Source organism: Eutrigla gurnardus (assembly GCF_963514095.1).
Source record: "Eutrigla gurnardus genome assembly, chromosome: 4".
NCBI classification, from domain to species: Eukaryota; Metazoa; Chordata; class Actinopteri; order Perciformes; family Triglidae; genus Eutrigla; species Eutrigla gurnardus.
Genome location: NC_139918.1, coordinates 23,097,990 through 23,111,809, shown reverse-complemented (window position 1 = coordinate 23,111,809; position 13,820 = coordinate 23,097,990). Strand labels below are relative to the sequence as shown.

The window sequence follows — 13,820 nt, the reverse complement described above, 5'->3', positions numbered from 1 at the left end:
ATAGCCGGGACTGGGATCCCGCCGCCGCTACGATCAGTGCCCTCGCCGTCGTACATGAGGGGCAGGAATCACCCACGGAGTACTATTGGCGCTTCAGAGCCGCCTATGCTCAGGGCCGTAACTCCCCAGGAGTGGAGGAAGAGCCTGCCTTCAAGGCCCTCTTCCTGCATAACCTACACGAAAGTGTGCGCTACGATGCCACCATACACTTCAGGACACATCGACTCTCCATGCAAGAGATTCGTAATTACGCACAGATGGCTTGGGAAACCCACTTAGCGCGCAAACTTAAAAGCCAGCCCGCTAACTTCGACACATCTGCGTCCGAAACGTCTGCCGCCTTAAAGCATAGCCCTCGTAACAGCGCGAAAGGGGGTGAGCGGCCAGCACGCCCCAGGAATCAGACAAAACCAAGGAACGAGAGTAACTCCCAAACATCCGCCGCCTTAAAGCAGAGCCCTCATAACAGCGCGAAAGGGGGTGAGCGGCCAGCACGCCCCTGGAATCAGACAAACTCCCAAACTGACGAAGATAGGGATCCGTGCGACCCGATCGAGAAGCTGATAAAAACGATAGCGCTATGGCGTGACTCGACCCAACCATCACTAAACTCCCCCCAGAAGCCTGGTAAGAGACGGCGTGGGGATACTGAGCATCACCGACATGCCCACCAACTGCGTCGAGATGGGCATTCACACAGAAGTAGTAGGAAGCCCTACTCCGAAATTCTGTCCCAGTCACGTGAACCAGCAGTGTACAAACATGACAACTCAGATAATGACAGCGCCTCTGACATTTCCTCTGTTTCTGGCTACATGGAGCGTTACAGCCCTGAGCCACAACATAGTAAATATGGCTAACTTAAATCTTCTCCAGGAGTAAACCAAACGACCACTAACCCCTTCTCCTTTTCCTCCTTCGTTCCGTTTCATAGTTGGGGTGTGTCCTGTTTGAAACTACCTGAGTGTAATGACAATGTTGATGTTTGTGAAAATTGTGTCTTAGCAGATGTTTGATATAGGTTAGATGGTTAGAAATCTCTGCCCAGACCGTAGAAATCTCTGCCCAGACCTTGCCTCAATCTCTGCCCAGACAATGCCTCCATCAAAGTCATGGACTTTAACCTGAATGAACTGTTTAACCTTTTTTCCATGGAATATACAGACTGTTTGGACTCCCACATGTTTCAAGGAATACATGGACGGTTCGGCCCTTATGTTGCTCCGAAGGTTGCGTCCCACACCTCAACCTTCAGACCAAAAGGGGGACTGTTGGGACCTAACCGTTAGGACTACACAATGCGGCCTACAGAAGCCCACACATGCGGCCAGGACAAAGGGACAAAGGGGATTAAAAACTACACCGCCATTTTAGTTTCACATCTCACCCAGGTGAGAGATGCGACACCTCACAACCATCCTATTGGCTGACATCTTCAGGGAACCCCGGGGGGTCCCCTGGAGCGGCCTGAGCTTTATAAACCGAAGCCGCCCGGAGAACGCTCTCTTATTCACTCTTATTCACTCTTACTCCGACTCCTACTGGCCTCTTCCTACAACCGGCGCAACACCACGTTGCAACGGGAGGCGACCCCCTCCCGCAGCGCACCGCTGCAACAAGAGGAACCAAGCCGGTTCCTGCCGTCCAGCTACCAGACGCTGTCTGAAGTAAGCTGACTAAATCGCCAAGCCGCGATTATATCGCCGTCCGTGGAAGAAAGAAACACGGACTGTTTTCTTTATTTGAGTTTGATCAACGAGAGGAAACCCGCTCCGCTCTCGTCTGGACGAAGCCGACTCATCACGTCCCCCGCTGACGCCGGGGACTCACGAACCACCGCCGTTACGGAACGCCGTCATCGTCTTACGCAACGATACCAGTAAGAGGCTATCAGTCTGGGCAGAGACACAAGTGATAGTGTAGGATATGCTTGTAATTCTTGTTAATGTGTTTTAAGTTCTGATCGCGGACCGCCGAGTCCGTTGGTTCATGTGCTGCTGTATTTGAATACTGATGTGTACCCAGCTGGGTTGATTTCTGTAACAGTGTGCGACTAACCTCCGCCATATTCGCGAGCTCAGAAAGCCTCTACTATCAGTTAAAAGACCGGTCTCGCGGAATAAACGACAGTTCATTCACGCGAGCCCGTGTGGTAACGGCACGCTTTCTGTCCCTCCGAATATCGCTCGCGCATCCTCTCTCTCTTTGTTTGTGCCCCGCTAACACACACACACCGCACACACGTGTCCTAAGCCAGCTGTTCCCGGCGGGCGCTAGGGACATAGCTACATCTGGTGGCTACATACGGCTATCTCTCTCTCGCTACTCCGTCAGACCTCAGTGGCTCCGCCCCTGACCGCTGCGAGGAATAGCTCCATCTGGTGGCCGCACATCAGCTATCTCTCCCTCTCTCTCTCTCGACACGCACGCACGCACGCACACACGCACACGCACGCACACGCACGCACACACACACATACGCACACACACACTCCACGTGTGTCTCTCCTTCTGTTTAGCTTAGTTTTGTGTGTTAGGTAGTTAGGTAATAAGGCTTTGTTAATTGCAGTGTTATTGATTGTGATCATTATTACTGATTTTAATAAATCTTATTATATTATAACTAGCGGTCTCTTGTGCTTGTTGTGTATATGTCACTGGATAACAGCAGGTTGTGAAGGCTAGTGCTTGAATTTCACGCCTTTTTAATTGTTAGATTGTTTTATGCTTCCATGCCAATGATCACGATGATTGGCATGTGAGTATAAAACCTTCATATTGAGACTGAATACAGTTTTAGGTTATCTTTTCCCTGATCCCAGGGTGGTGCCCCGTTTATTCATGATTATATCATGATAATATATTAAATATAATTATTAATACCGATAATCATATTGATATTAATAATTAACTGTTGATAACCAAATCTGCTCCTGCTACAACCCCAACAATTAACATTTGCAATGTGTTAGCAGAAAATGAATTTCCTTGATCTTCAATTCTTCCGTCCTACTTTCCTTCCAACTCATTTAGAAATAAACAACTAGACAAACATGTGAGCCAAGAATCATTTATGTCCACTTCAACAAGTCATTAAGCCACATTAACTCTGAACACATGGAAACACTGCACTTCACTTTTAAATACTGTTGCTTGAAATGAAACTGCCAGATGCCGTCATGTTGCCATCTCCTCAGACAATTGTGATCCTTAGACAGATATTCCTATCTGTATCCATAGCGTGAGGGCTTTTAAAAACAAGAGAGCAACAGAACTATTAGTGAAATTATAAGTGAAATAACAATTGCAACAGAAAACATTTGCATTAACTGGCATCCACCTTTTTACTGAGCAACTAAAATAAGATGCTGACATTTCTGTCGTGACATTTTGAGCTTCTTGTAGATTTTCTTACACAACAGATAAACTCAGAAATCATACAAGTTCCGTACCCAGTTCCCTGATTGGCCCGGAAACGAGGCTGCGCATCCTCCTGGCATCCAATTGCATCTTCTCCGACTTAAATCTACAGTAGAAGATCCTCTCTTCACCTTTGGGAACATGAATTAAATTATGCACCTTGTTCTCCTGTGTCGTCGTGTTGAATGCATTCATACATTTATATAGCGGCGGTGCGTTTTCTTACCAGGTCAGTGGACTGCTGGTGATCGTCTGTTGCCAGAGTGGCTGCATCACTGAAGGCTCTGATGAGCAGGAAAGCCTGCAGACACATGAGGACCAGCAGCACACATTTGTCCATGACTGATGAACTGAAGAGTTTGAGACGTTTGTGAAACACACAGGTCTTTATACACTCACTGCTTATCAGCTGCTTCCCAGGAAGTTACATCATGACACGTCACTATGTTAACATTAACTAAACGTCAGCGTCATAACAGGAAAATTTAAATCCAAAATTTCACAGATATATGTCTATTTTACAATGACAGTACATAAACTACAGGAACTACATCTGAGACAATAGAGTAGACACTGTATTGCACAGAAAATCAACTTGATGAGACTTAGGAAAAGATAGTGATTTGGGTTCAAATAAGTTAGCTCATTTCATGACTAACATAACGTGGCATTAGTGAAGTACATAAGTTATATGAACAGCGATCTCCCCGGTGAAAGTCCTGTGTTTGTTTGACCCATCCATAAATAACCATTCCATAGCATAAAGATTGGAAATGGGGAAACAGCTAGCCTCCGCCAAAGATTTTTTTATAAAGGGGACATCTGAGGGAAACAGTGTAGATGTCATTTTCTTTATTCTGGTGTCTTAACGGGTGGTGAGATACTTTCATCTTGTTATACGAGAATAATACACGGATACATTTTGTGATTTCATTCAGAGGAAGTGGTAGGCCCTACATCATATTTAAAAGAAAAAATACATATATTAAAGAGTTAAAAGTACAAATATTGATTGGCTGACTAATTCAGAGCCTTCTTTAATAATAATTATGGATCTCTTGAACTTCCATTAAAGGTTGAGTAGGAGATTCTATTCAGGAACATGTTGTTAAATTACTTGAAAACCTTGAAACATACCGTTAGCAATGAATACATTAAATCCTCTGACATCAAACGGGCTGAAGTGCACCCACCATTTTGTGAAAGTTAAATGTGATGTTGTGATTTCAAACTAAACAACTTAATGGTAGATTAGGTCATTTGGAAAAACCACAGAGACTTTGAACGCATCATCAAACCGAAAAAGTCCCGCCCTCTTCGTTCAGACTTCTGTTCAAAGCCGCTCCGCAGAAAGCCATACGAGTGCTCGAAATCGGCAGAGTGCTCAATCAGGAAGTAAGCATTGACAGACAGGCAGGCCGTCCAATTATTTTCTCCTATCCGACTTTTTTGATTGGACGGGTTTTTACAGTCCTGCCTCGGCCACAGATGACATTTTTAAAAACATTTTCACGTCAGAACATTTCATTTATTCATTGCTATCAGTATGCTACGAGGATTTCAAGTAATAATAAAGAAAGTGTTTCTAAATAGAAACACCTACTCAACCTTTAAGTGAAACAACAATTGCATAAACAGACAGCAGCTCCTGTCCTCCAATCGCATCCATTAGATACATGTGATCTGTTTAGAGGTCTGTTCAGCAGCGATGGACAAAAGGGTGCTACTGGCTCTCTTGGGTCTGCAGGCTTTCATGTTCATCAAATCCTACACTTCCACTGATGCAGCTGCTCTGTTGACGGACGATCATCAACAGCAGTTTATCGATCTGGTAAGGAGATGCACAGCTGGCTGCAGCTAGGTTACAGTATTGACTAAAACTAACATTAAATGAAAGCCTACTACAAAAACACACATATTGCTCATTATATAAATATTCTGTATAAATGATGAAAGATTGTCATTTTAATTTAGTCTTTGGCCCTTAAACTCTTATTTTCTTAGGTTACAGCTAATGAAGTTACTTTGACTTCCTGTTTAAAAGCTGAATGTTTCTGATCCAACTTGGGAAATGGATTCACAAATTTGTCAAACATTTGAATGCAGTATTATCCAACTGAGAGATTGTACATGATGTTGTGCAAGCACAACAGTTATGTAAGTAAACAGGCAAATGTAATTTCGCTATAAACCTGCTGGCATATTTTCATTGATATGATCAGGAAATGTCCAAGGAGGGACTGCAGGGGAAGGAAGCAGATATATCAATTAAACACACCAGAAGTCCATATTATGGTTAAATTATTGTTGTAGCTAAACAAATCGTTTTAAAGTGTGCATGCGTACATGGATGGCTTATCTGGCATCTGCATACGCCCTCTTTCTCCCCATCAATAGTGGTTGGTTGGCCCGTGAGTACTTAAAGACCTGCGTGTTTAGGAGCTGGATCAAACTCTTCAGTTCAGCAGCCATGGACAAAAGTGTGTTGCTGGTCCTCTTGTGTCTGCAGGCTTTCCTGCTCATCACAGTCTTCACTTCTGCTGATGGAGCCGCTCTGGTGACAGATCCTCAACAGCCTCCTGATCTGGTAGGAAGACCCACTGCCTGTAAAAAGCCTCTTGTATTGTCAGAAGATCAGCTCGCAATTAGGGCAAAATAGCTTTACACTTATCACTGAGGTTTCAGAGAGGTGGTTGGGACTTTTTCTGTATTGAACCATGTTTCTTACCTTAACCATGCCGGTGACTAAACATAACCCCATAAATGTTCAATAATCCTGTTGTCGCTTCGCACAGATATTCGCACATCACATATTTTTGGAAATTGGGCATTTCACTGCCATGTTCAGTATTGTCATTTGCCAGATATGTTAATTAACAACATTTCCTCATCATGTAACTAGAAAACGTCATCTGCCCGCTGTTGAGTAAATATTTATTGTTACACAAATGTTGTTTAAATGTAATTCCTAGGAGACTGTGAGTTGCATGGAAAGGAGCCCAGCAAAGAGCGACATTAAGTTCTATTAAAGGAGGTGAAGTAAAAGTAGTAATATTAGTATCAAGAGCCACGTGTATTTAGGTAGTAGGTTGGGTGAATTTGTTGAACTCAAGGATTTCACCCAGGAGACTGGGGGTTGAGAATCCAACATTTACATTTATTTGACTCATTATGATACTTTTTTTTTTTTTATTTGATTTTCAGTTTTCAATTGGGGTTTAATAGGTTGAGGCAACAAATCTATAAGTTATAGAAACATATACACAGAATGCTACATATACACAAACAGTATCTAACGTGCGCCGGGCCAGGTGCAAACAGCACTGTTGGTTATTATGGACCCCTGGGTGCTCGTCCCTGCCATGCTATGTACACCCGGGTGTCAGCCATCTTGTTTCGTTTGAATCTGCAATTTGGAGTTCAGCAATTCTTTGGGAGATGACAGTTACAATTTGTTACAGGTGGAGAAAACAAACGGACAAAACAAAGGGACATTTGGAAACAGACGTAAAAGATACTGTGACTGGAGGCCAGGAGGATGTACATTCGGATCACGTGGTGTAAGTGTTGAATCACACTTGAAAGTTTATTCCATTCCATCTTGTTCATTCAAAAATATAATCATTTGACCTGATCTGCCGTTGTGAAATTTATCAATGATCTGTTACAGTTCGATCTCACTCCTCCTTCTCCTCCTCCTCCTCCTCCAGCCAAGTAAGAGACTATTCCTCCTCAGAACACAAATATTTACCCAACATGCTTGAGTACAAGTTATAATACACATCGAAATAGTGAAGAGAGATGAAGAAGTGTATCAATCAGCAGTGTTTAGAATAAATAAATAAAAATACTTATAGTTTATGTCTGATGATTATTTAACTTAACTTTTTGTTGTTGTAAAAGTTGATATTTTGTAAACAAACATAAATGTGTTTATTCTGCTTCTGAACGCGAACTTCTTCTACGCTGCAGTACAAGAACATGCTTCTTTACACGTTTACTTCTGAGTTTCCGACTAGTAAATGCCTGCTAGCGTAGCATTATGAAAGCTCCAATCTGACGTGGCACTAACTAATGTGGAAGTGCCTGAAAACAGAACAAATGAGGACACCTAACATCACAACAAGTAACTTAATGCTTACATGGCAACTCTGTAATCACACAACTGTTTTGATGACGTGAACACTGGCATGTCCGTTAATGTGTGACGCCCTAGCAACAGTCACTAAGGAGAGGTGAGGCTCAGTAAATATCTTTCTTTTTTTCCGTGTCTCTCTGTCTCCAGACCACCGTTTGGATGTGGGATGAGGGATGGACGGAGGATTGGATATGGCAATGGATGGATTGAGAAGAACCGATCCAGTTTTTCCCGATCCAATCCGATAGGGTTACCTGGGCTGAGTGTATCGGCCGATACCCAATACCGATCCGATCCCCGATACTGATCTGATACTACTGTTGAATGAATGAACATACCTTGCCATGTGAGTGAAGGCATCAGGCTTGACATAAACATTTAGCCTTGTTAAAAAAAAGGTAACAAAATAACACAGATATAAATGTACTTAATATTATTTATTAACAAATAAAGTGTACATTAGCATCAACAAAAAAAAAATAACACTGCACTGCAAACAGATATTTTAAAATGTAATATAAAATATAGCAGCTGCCTGAAACCCAACAAACAATGGCTTAATTAACTTGGTCAAAAATACAAAATATACAGAAGTAACATGTAAACATTTAGTGCAAACAGATATTCAAAATCTAAACTAATATAAAATATAGCAGCTGAACCCATCAAACAGAAATCGTGTCTCCGGTGTGTGATCCGTTGAAGTTTTTCGCCTGTAGCATTGCGCTGTGAGGTGAATAACTCGCGTCTAGACAGTGCAGTTAAACTTAAAAGTGTCATGGGGCACACGTTGGAGCTCCAGATATCTGTGGTGAAGCTCATTGATGTTATATCCTTTAATTCTTCTGATATGTGTTTGCTCACTTTCTTGTACAGTTCAGGCAGAGCAGTCTCAGAAAAATATTTTAGAGATGGTAAATTGTACTTGGCTCAAGATGTTCAAGTAGGCGGCGGAATCCTTCGTCTTCAACAACAGAGAGGGTCTGCGAATCCAAAACAATAAACTCCATAACCTTCTCTGTTATGTTGGTTGCTTTCACATTGCCGGCTTGCAGTTTCTTCCGTCTTTGCAGTGCATCCACCAAAGTTAGCTGCTTTGTTGTACTCTCTGCCGGCTTAGCATGGTACTTTTGGAGGTGCTTATTTAAGTTTGTGGTGTTGAATTTACCAACTTTATCACCACCCCTCGAAACTTTTGCGTTGCAGATAATGCATGTTGCAGTCGGACTTGTTGGCGTATCAACTTTGAAATGTTTCCAAATAGCAGACTTGGCTCGGTCGGGCGCTTGCTCCATGTTGCTCTTTGTCTGCGTCTGGAAAACTGGGTGGGACTCTCTGGCACAGTATTAAAATGGTTTGAATCCTACTTGAAGGACAGGGACTACTTTGTGTCCATAGATAATTACATCTGAGCAGGCAAAAATTACATGTGGAGTCCCCCAAGGCTCTATTCTGGGCCCTCTTCTGTTCAATATCTACATGCTTCCACTGGCTCAGATCATGAAAAACAACAAAATATGTTACCATAACTACGCAGACGATACACAACTTTACATAACAATACCACCAGGGGACTATAGCCCAATTCCAGTAATGATTAGATGCATTGAGCAAATCAATAATTGGATGCAGCAGAATTTTCTCAAATTAAACAAAGACAAAACTGAAATCATTGTTTTTGGAGCCAAGGAAGAACGGTCAAAAGTTAGCACCCTGCTTCAAGCTGTAATGCTAAAAATCACAAACAAAGCCAGAAGCTTACGTGTATGGACTCAGACCTGAACTTCAACAGCCACATTAAATCAGTTACAAAGCCAGCCTACTATCACCTACAGAATATATCAAGGATTAAAGGACTTATGACTCAGCAGGATTTGGAAAAACTTGTCCATGCATTTATCTTCAGCAAGCTCGACTACTGTAACAGTGTCTTTACAGGTCTCCCTAAAAAGTCAGTCAGACAGCTGCAGTTAATTCAGAACGCTGCTGCTCGAGTTCTCACTAAGACCAAAAAAGTGGATCACATTACTCCGGTTCTCAGGTCTTTACACTGGCTCCCTGTCTGTCAAAGAATTGACTTTAAAATACTACTGCTGGTTTACAAAGCACTGAATGGTTTAGGTCCAAAATACATTTCTGATCTTCTGCTTAGCTACGAACCATCCAGACCTCTCAGATCATCTGGGACAGGTCTGCTCTCTGTCCCCAGAGTCAGAACCAAACATGGAGAGGCAGCCTTCAGTTTTTACGCACCACATATCTGGAACAAGCTTCCAGAAAGCTGCAGGTGTGCTGCAAATCTCAGCTCTTTTAAATCAAGACTGAATACTTATCTGTTTGCCGCCGCCTTTCAGTAATCAATACTATCTGTGAACTTTTTATGCTGCACTGTATTTTCTATTCCTTGATATTCTTGTTTTTAATGATTTATTTTTATTTTACTTTATTATTATTAAATTTTAAACTTTATTTTATTATTGGCTGATTTTAATGAGGGTTTTTCTATGCATTTTAATTTTGCCTTTATTTTCTTTTAATCCTTCTATTTTTTTTTCACTTTATTGTATGACATTTTTATGATGTGAAGCACTTTGAGACTGCCTTGTGTATGAAATGTGCTATACAAATAAAGTTGCCTTGCTTTGCCTTGCCTTGCCTTGTGTTTGCTCATCACTAGCTGCTGTGCGTGCTCAGCTTGATGACGTAACCGATGTTGAAAACATAGAATTGAAGTGACTAGATCGCTGTAACTGTATTGCTGTGTATGATATTCATTAAAAATAAATGACTGGATCGGAATGCTGGATCGGCCTCATTCATATCCGATGGATATCCGATCCAGCTAATTATTCAATATCGGATGTGCATCTCTAGATTGATTATGACTGATATTGTCCTTATTGAGTTAGGCCTACTTCCATGAATTCTGGCAAACAGTAACTGTACAGTCACATCACATACACACACTGCTCCGATTTGACTTTCTGTTAAGCTAATAGCACCGTTAGTTAACTTAATGAAGGTCGTTGGCGTTCCTGCTCAAATCACTACGTAAGATAATAGTGATGACAGAGGACAACTCACTGCTACTGAATAAGGTTCTCCATGTCTCTCTGTCCGATGGACCCATAAGAGGGATGGACAGAGGGTTGGATATCGCTATTGATTCATTGATCTGACTGATATTATCCATATTGAGTTACTTCCATGAATTCTGGCAAACAGTTACTGCACCATCTCTGGATGATAATCACAATTTTGCTTCCCTAAACTAAAGAAAGAATTACTTTAGAATTTGAACAGCTCATTCTCTTTTGCAAGGTTGTTCTGTAAATGCGTTTCCCCCAAATACCAAACGTTCAAAAAAACAAATTGTGTAACAGGATGGTGTCCTGCCTTGTGCTTCAAATAAGTGTTCACCAAGTGTCAGCCAAATAAAACTGTAAATGGTTAAGACTTACTTATATTTAAGCTATTAAGTCGTTTAAACAGTCCTCGTCTTGAAAAGCACATTGATGAACATCCGCAATGTGTTAGCAGAAAATGAATTTCCTTGATCTTCAATTCTTCTGTCCTATGACTTTCCTTCCAACTCATTTAGAAATAAACAACTAGACAAACATGTGAGCCAAGAATCATTTATGTCCACTTCAACAAGTCATTAAGCCACGTTAACACTGAACACATGGAAACACTGCACTTCACTTTTAAATACTGTTGCTTGAAAAGAAACCGCCAGATGCCGTCATGTCGCCATCTCCTCAGACAATTGTGATCCTTAGACAGATAATCTAAAAAAAAAAAAAAAAACATTTTCATTAACTGGCATCCACCTTTTTACTGAACAACTAAAATAAGATGCTGACATTTCTGTCATGACATTTTGAGCTTCTTGTAGATTTTGTTACACAACAGATGAACTCTGAAATCATACAAGTTCAGTACCCTGATTGGCCCACATAGAAGCCTCCGCATCCTCCTGGCCTCCCATAGCATCCTCTCCGACTTAAATCCACAGTAGAAGATCCTCTCTTCACCTTTGGGAACATGAAGTTAAATTATGCACCTTGTTCTCCTGTGTCGTTGTGTTGAATGCATTCATACATTTATATAGCGGCGGTGCGTTTTCTTACCAGGTCAGTGGACTGCTGGTGATCGTCTGCTGCCAGAGTGGCTGCATCACTGAAGGCTCTGATGAGCAGGAAAGCCTGCAGACACATGAGGAGCAGCAGCACACATTTGTCCATGACTGATGAACTGAAGAGTTTGAGACGTTTGTGAAACACACAGGTCTTTATACACTCACTGCTTATCAGCTGCTTCCCAGGAAGTTACATCATGACACGTCACTGTGTTAACATTAACTAAACATCAGCATCATAACAGGAAAATTTAAATCCAAAATTTCACAGAAATATGTCTATTTTACAATGACAGTACATAAACTACAGGAACTACATCTGAGACAATAGAGTAGACACTGTATTGCACAGAAAATCAACTTGATGAGACTTAGGAAAAGATAGTGATTTGGGTTCAAATAAGTTAGCTCATTTCATGACTAACATAACGTGGCATTAGTGAAGTACATAAGTTATATGAACAGCGATCTCCCCGGTGAAAGTCCTGTGTTTGTTTGACCCATCCATAAATAACCATTCCATAGCATAAAGATTGGAAATGGGGAAACAGCTAGCCTCCGCCAAAGATTTTTTAAAAAAGAGGACATCTGAGGGTAACAGTGTAGATGTCATTTTCTTTATTCTGGTGTCTTAACGGGTGGTGAGATACTTTCGTCTTGTTATACGAGAATAATACACGGGTACATTTTGTGATTTCATTCAGAGGAAGTGGTAGGCCCTACATCATATTTAAAAGAAAAAATACATATATTAAAGAGTTAAAAGTACAAATATTGATTGGCTGACTAATTCAGAGCCTTCTTTAATAATAATTATGGATCTCTTGAACTTCCATTAAAGGTTGAGTAGGAGATTCTATTCAGGAACATGTTGTTAAATTACTTGAAAACCTTGAAACATACCGTTAGCAATGAATACATTAAATCCTCTGACATCAAACATTTAAAAAAAAATGTCATTTGCGGCCTTGGTAGCGCTGTAAAAACCCTGTACAAGCAATCTAGTTTACCTTTGGTGCTCCGTTGTAATGCTTCAGACGGGCTGAAGTGCACCCACCGTTTTGTGAAAGTTAAATGTGATGTTGTGATTTCAAACTAAACAACTTAATGGTAGATTAGGTCATTTGGAAAAACCACAGAGACTTTGAACGCATCATCAAACCGAAAAAGTCCCGCCCTCTTCGTTTAGACCTCGGTTCAAAGCCGCTCCCGCAGAAAGCAATACGAGTGCTCGAAATCGGAAGAGTGCTCAATCAGGAAGTAAGCATCGACAAACAGGCAGGCCGTCCAATTATTTTTCTCCTATCCGACTTTTTTGATTGGACGGGTTTTTACAGTCCTGCCTCGGCCACAGATGACATTTTTAAAAACATTTTCATGTCAGAACATTTCATTTATTCATTGCTATCAGTATGCTACGAGGATTTCAAGTAATAATAAAGAAAGTGTTTCTAAACAGAAACACCTACTCAACCTTTAAGTGAAACAACAATTGCATAAACAGACAGCAGCTCCTGTCCTCCAATCGCATCCATTAGATACATGTGATCTGTTTAGAGGTCTGTTCAGCAGCGATGGACAAAAAGGTGCTACTGGCTCTCTTGGGTCTGTAGGCTTTCCTGTTCATCACATCCTTCACTTCCACTGATGCAGCTGCTCTGTTGACGGACGATCATCAACAGCAGTTTATCGATCTGGTAAGGAGATGCACAGCTGGCTGCAGCTAGGTTACAGTATTGACTAAAACTAACATTTATTTACTTATTTATTTCGGGCATGTCAATTAAATCGTCATCATCACACTTCATCTTTGTTAAAATGATACAATACACATGGCCGAAAGGGAAAGCGTGAGAAGCCAAAGCTTATCCAGTCCCGCCCCCATTAACCACAGGATAAAATCTTCATCATAATCTTTTCTTATCTTTTGCATTTTACATTTTGACATAACATTTTCTTTTACTTATGACATTTTGACATAACATGCTTCAGCATTAAATGAAAGCCTACTACAAGAACACACATATTGCTCATTATATAAATATTCTGTATAAATTGACAGATTGTCAGTTTAATTTAATCTTTGGCCCTTAAGCTCTTATTTTCTTAGGTTACAGCTAA

The 13,820-nt window shown here is 41.2% G+C and overlaps 1 protein-coding gene and 2 long non-coding RNA genes across 3 annotated transcripts; 1 reads left to right on the top strand and 2 right to left on the bottom strand.

Moving 5' to 3' along the window:
• Positions 1-3,056: 3,056 nt before the first annotated feature.
• Positions 3,057-4,110, bottom strand: LOC311012199. Its single transcript, XR_014597017.1, has 3 exons — positions 3,647-4,110; positions 3,453-3,551; positions 3,057-3,248 (listed from the first exon to the last, which is right to left on the bottom strand). It is a non-coding gene; the product is annotated as an uncharacterized lncRNA (long non-coding RNA).
• A 1,728-nt stretch (positions 4,111-5,838) lies between these two features.
• Positions 5,839-10,204, top strand: LOC311012185 (uncharacterized protein). The gene is made up of 4 exons (XM_084007537.1): positions 5,839-6,007; positions 6,882-6,980; positions 7,091-7,134; positions 7,706-10,204. Exons 1-4 carry the CDS (start codon positions 5,891-5,893, stop codon positions 7,863-7,865), a joined length of 420 nt encoding a protein of 139 aa, XP_083863663.1. The 5' UTR covers positions 5,839-5,890; the 3' UTR covers positions 7,866-10,204.
• Positions 10,205-11,186: 982 nt separating this feature from the next.
• LOC311012193 lies at positions 11,187-12,642 on the bottom strand. Its single transcript, XR_014597010.1, has 3 exons — positions 11,692-12,642; positions 11,504-11,595; positions 11,187-11,349 (listed from the first exon to the last, which is right to left on the bottom strand). It is a non-coding gene; the product is annotated as an uncharacterized lncRNA (long non-coding RNA).
• Positions 12,643-13,820: the final 1,178 nt, after the last annotated feature.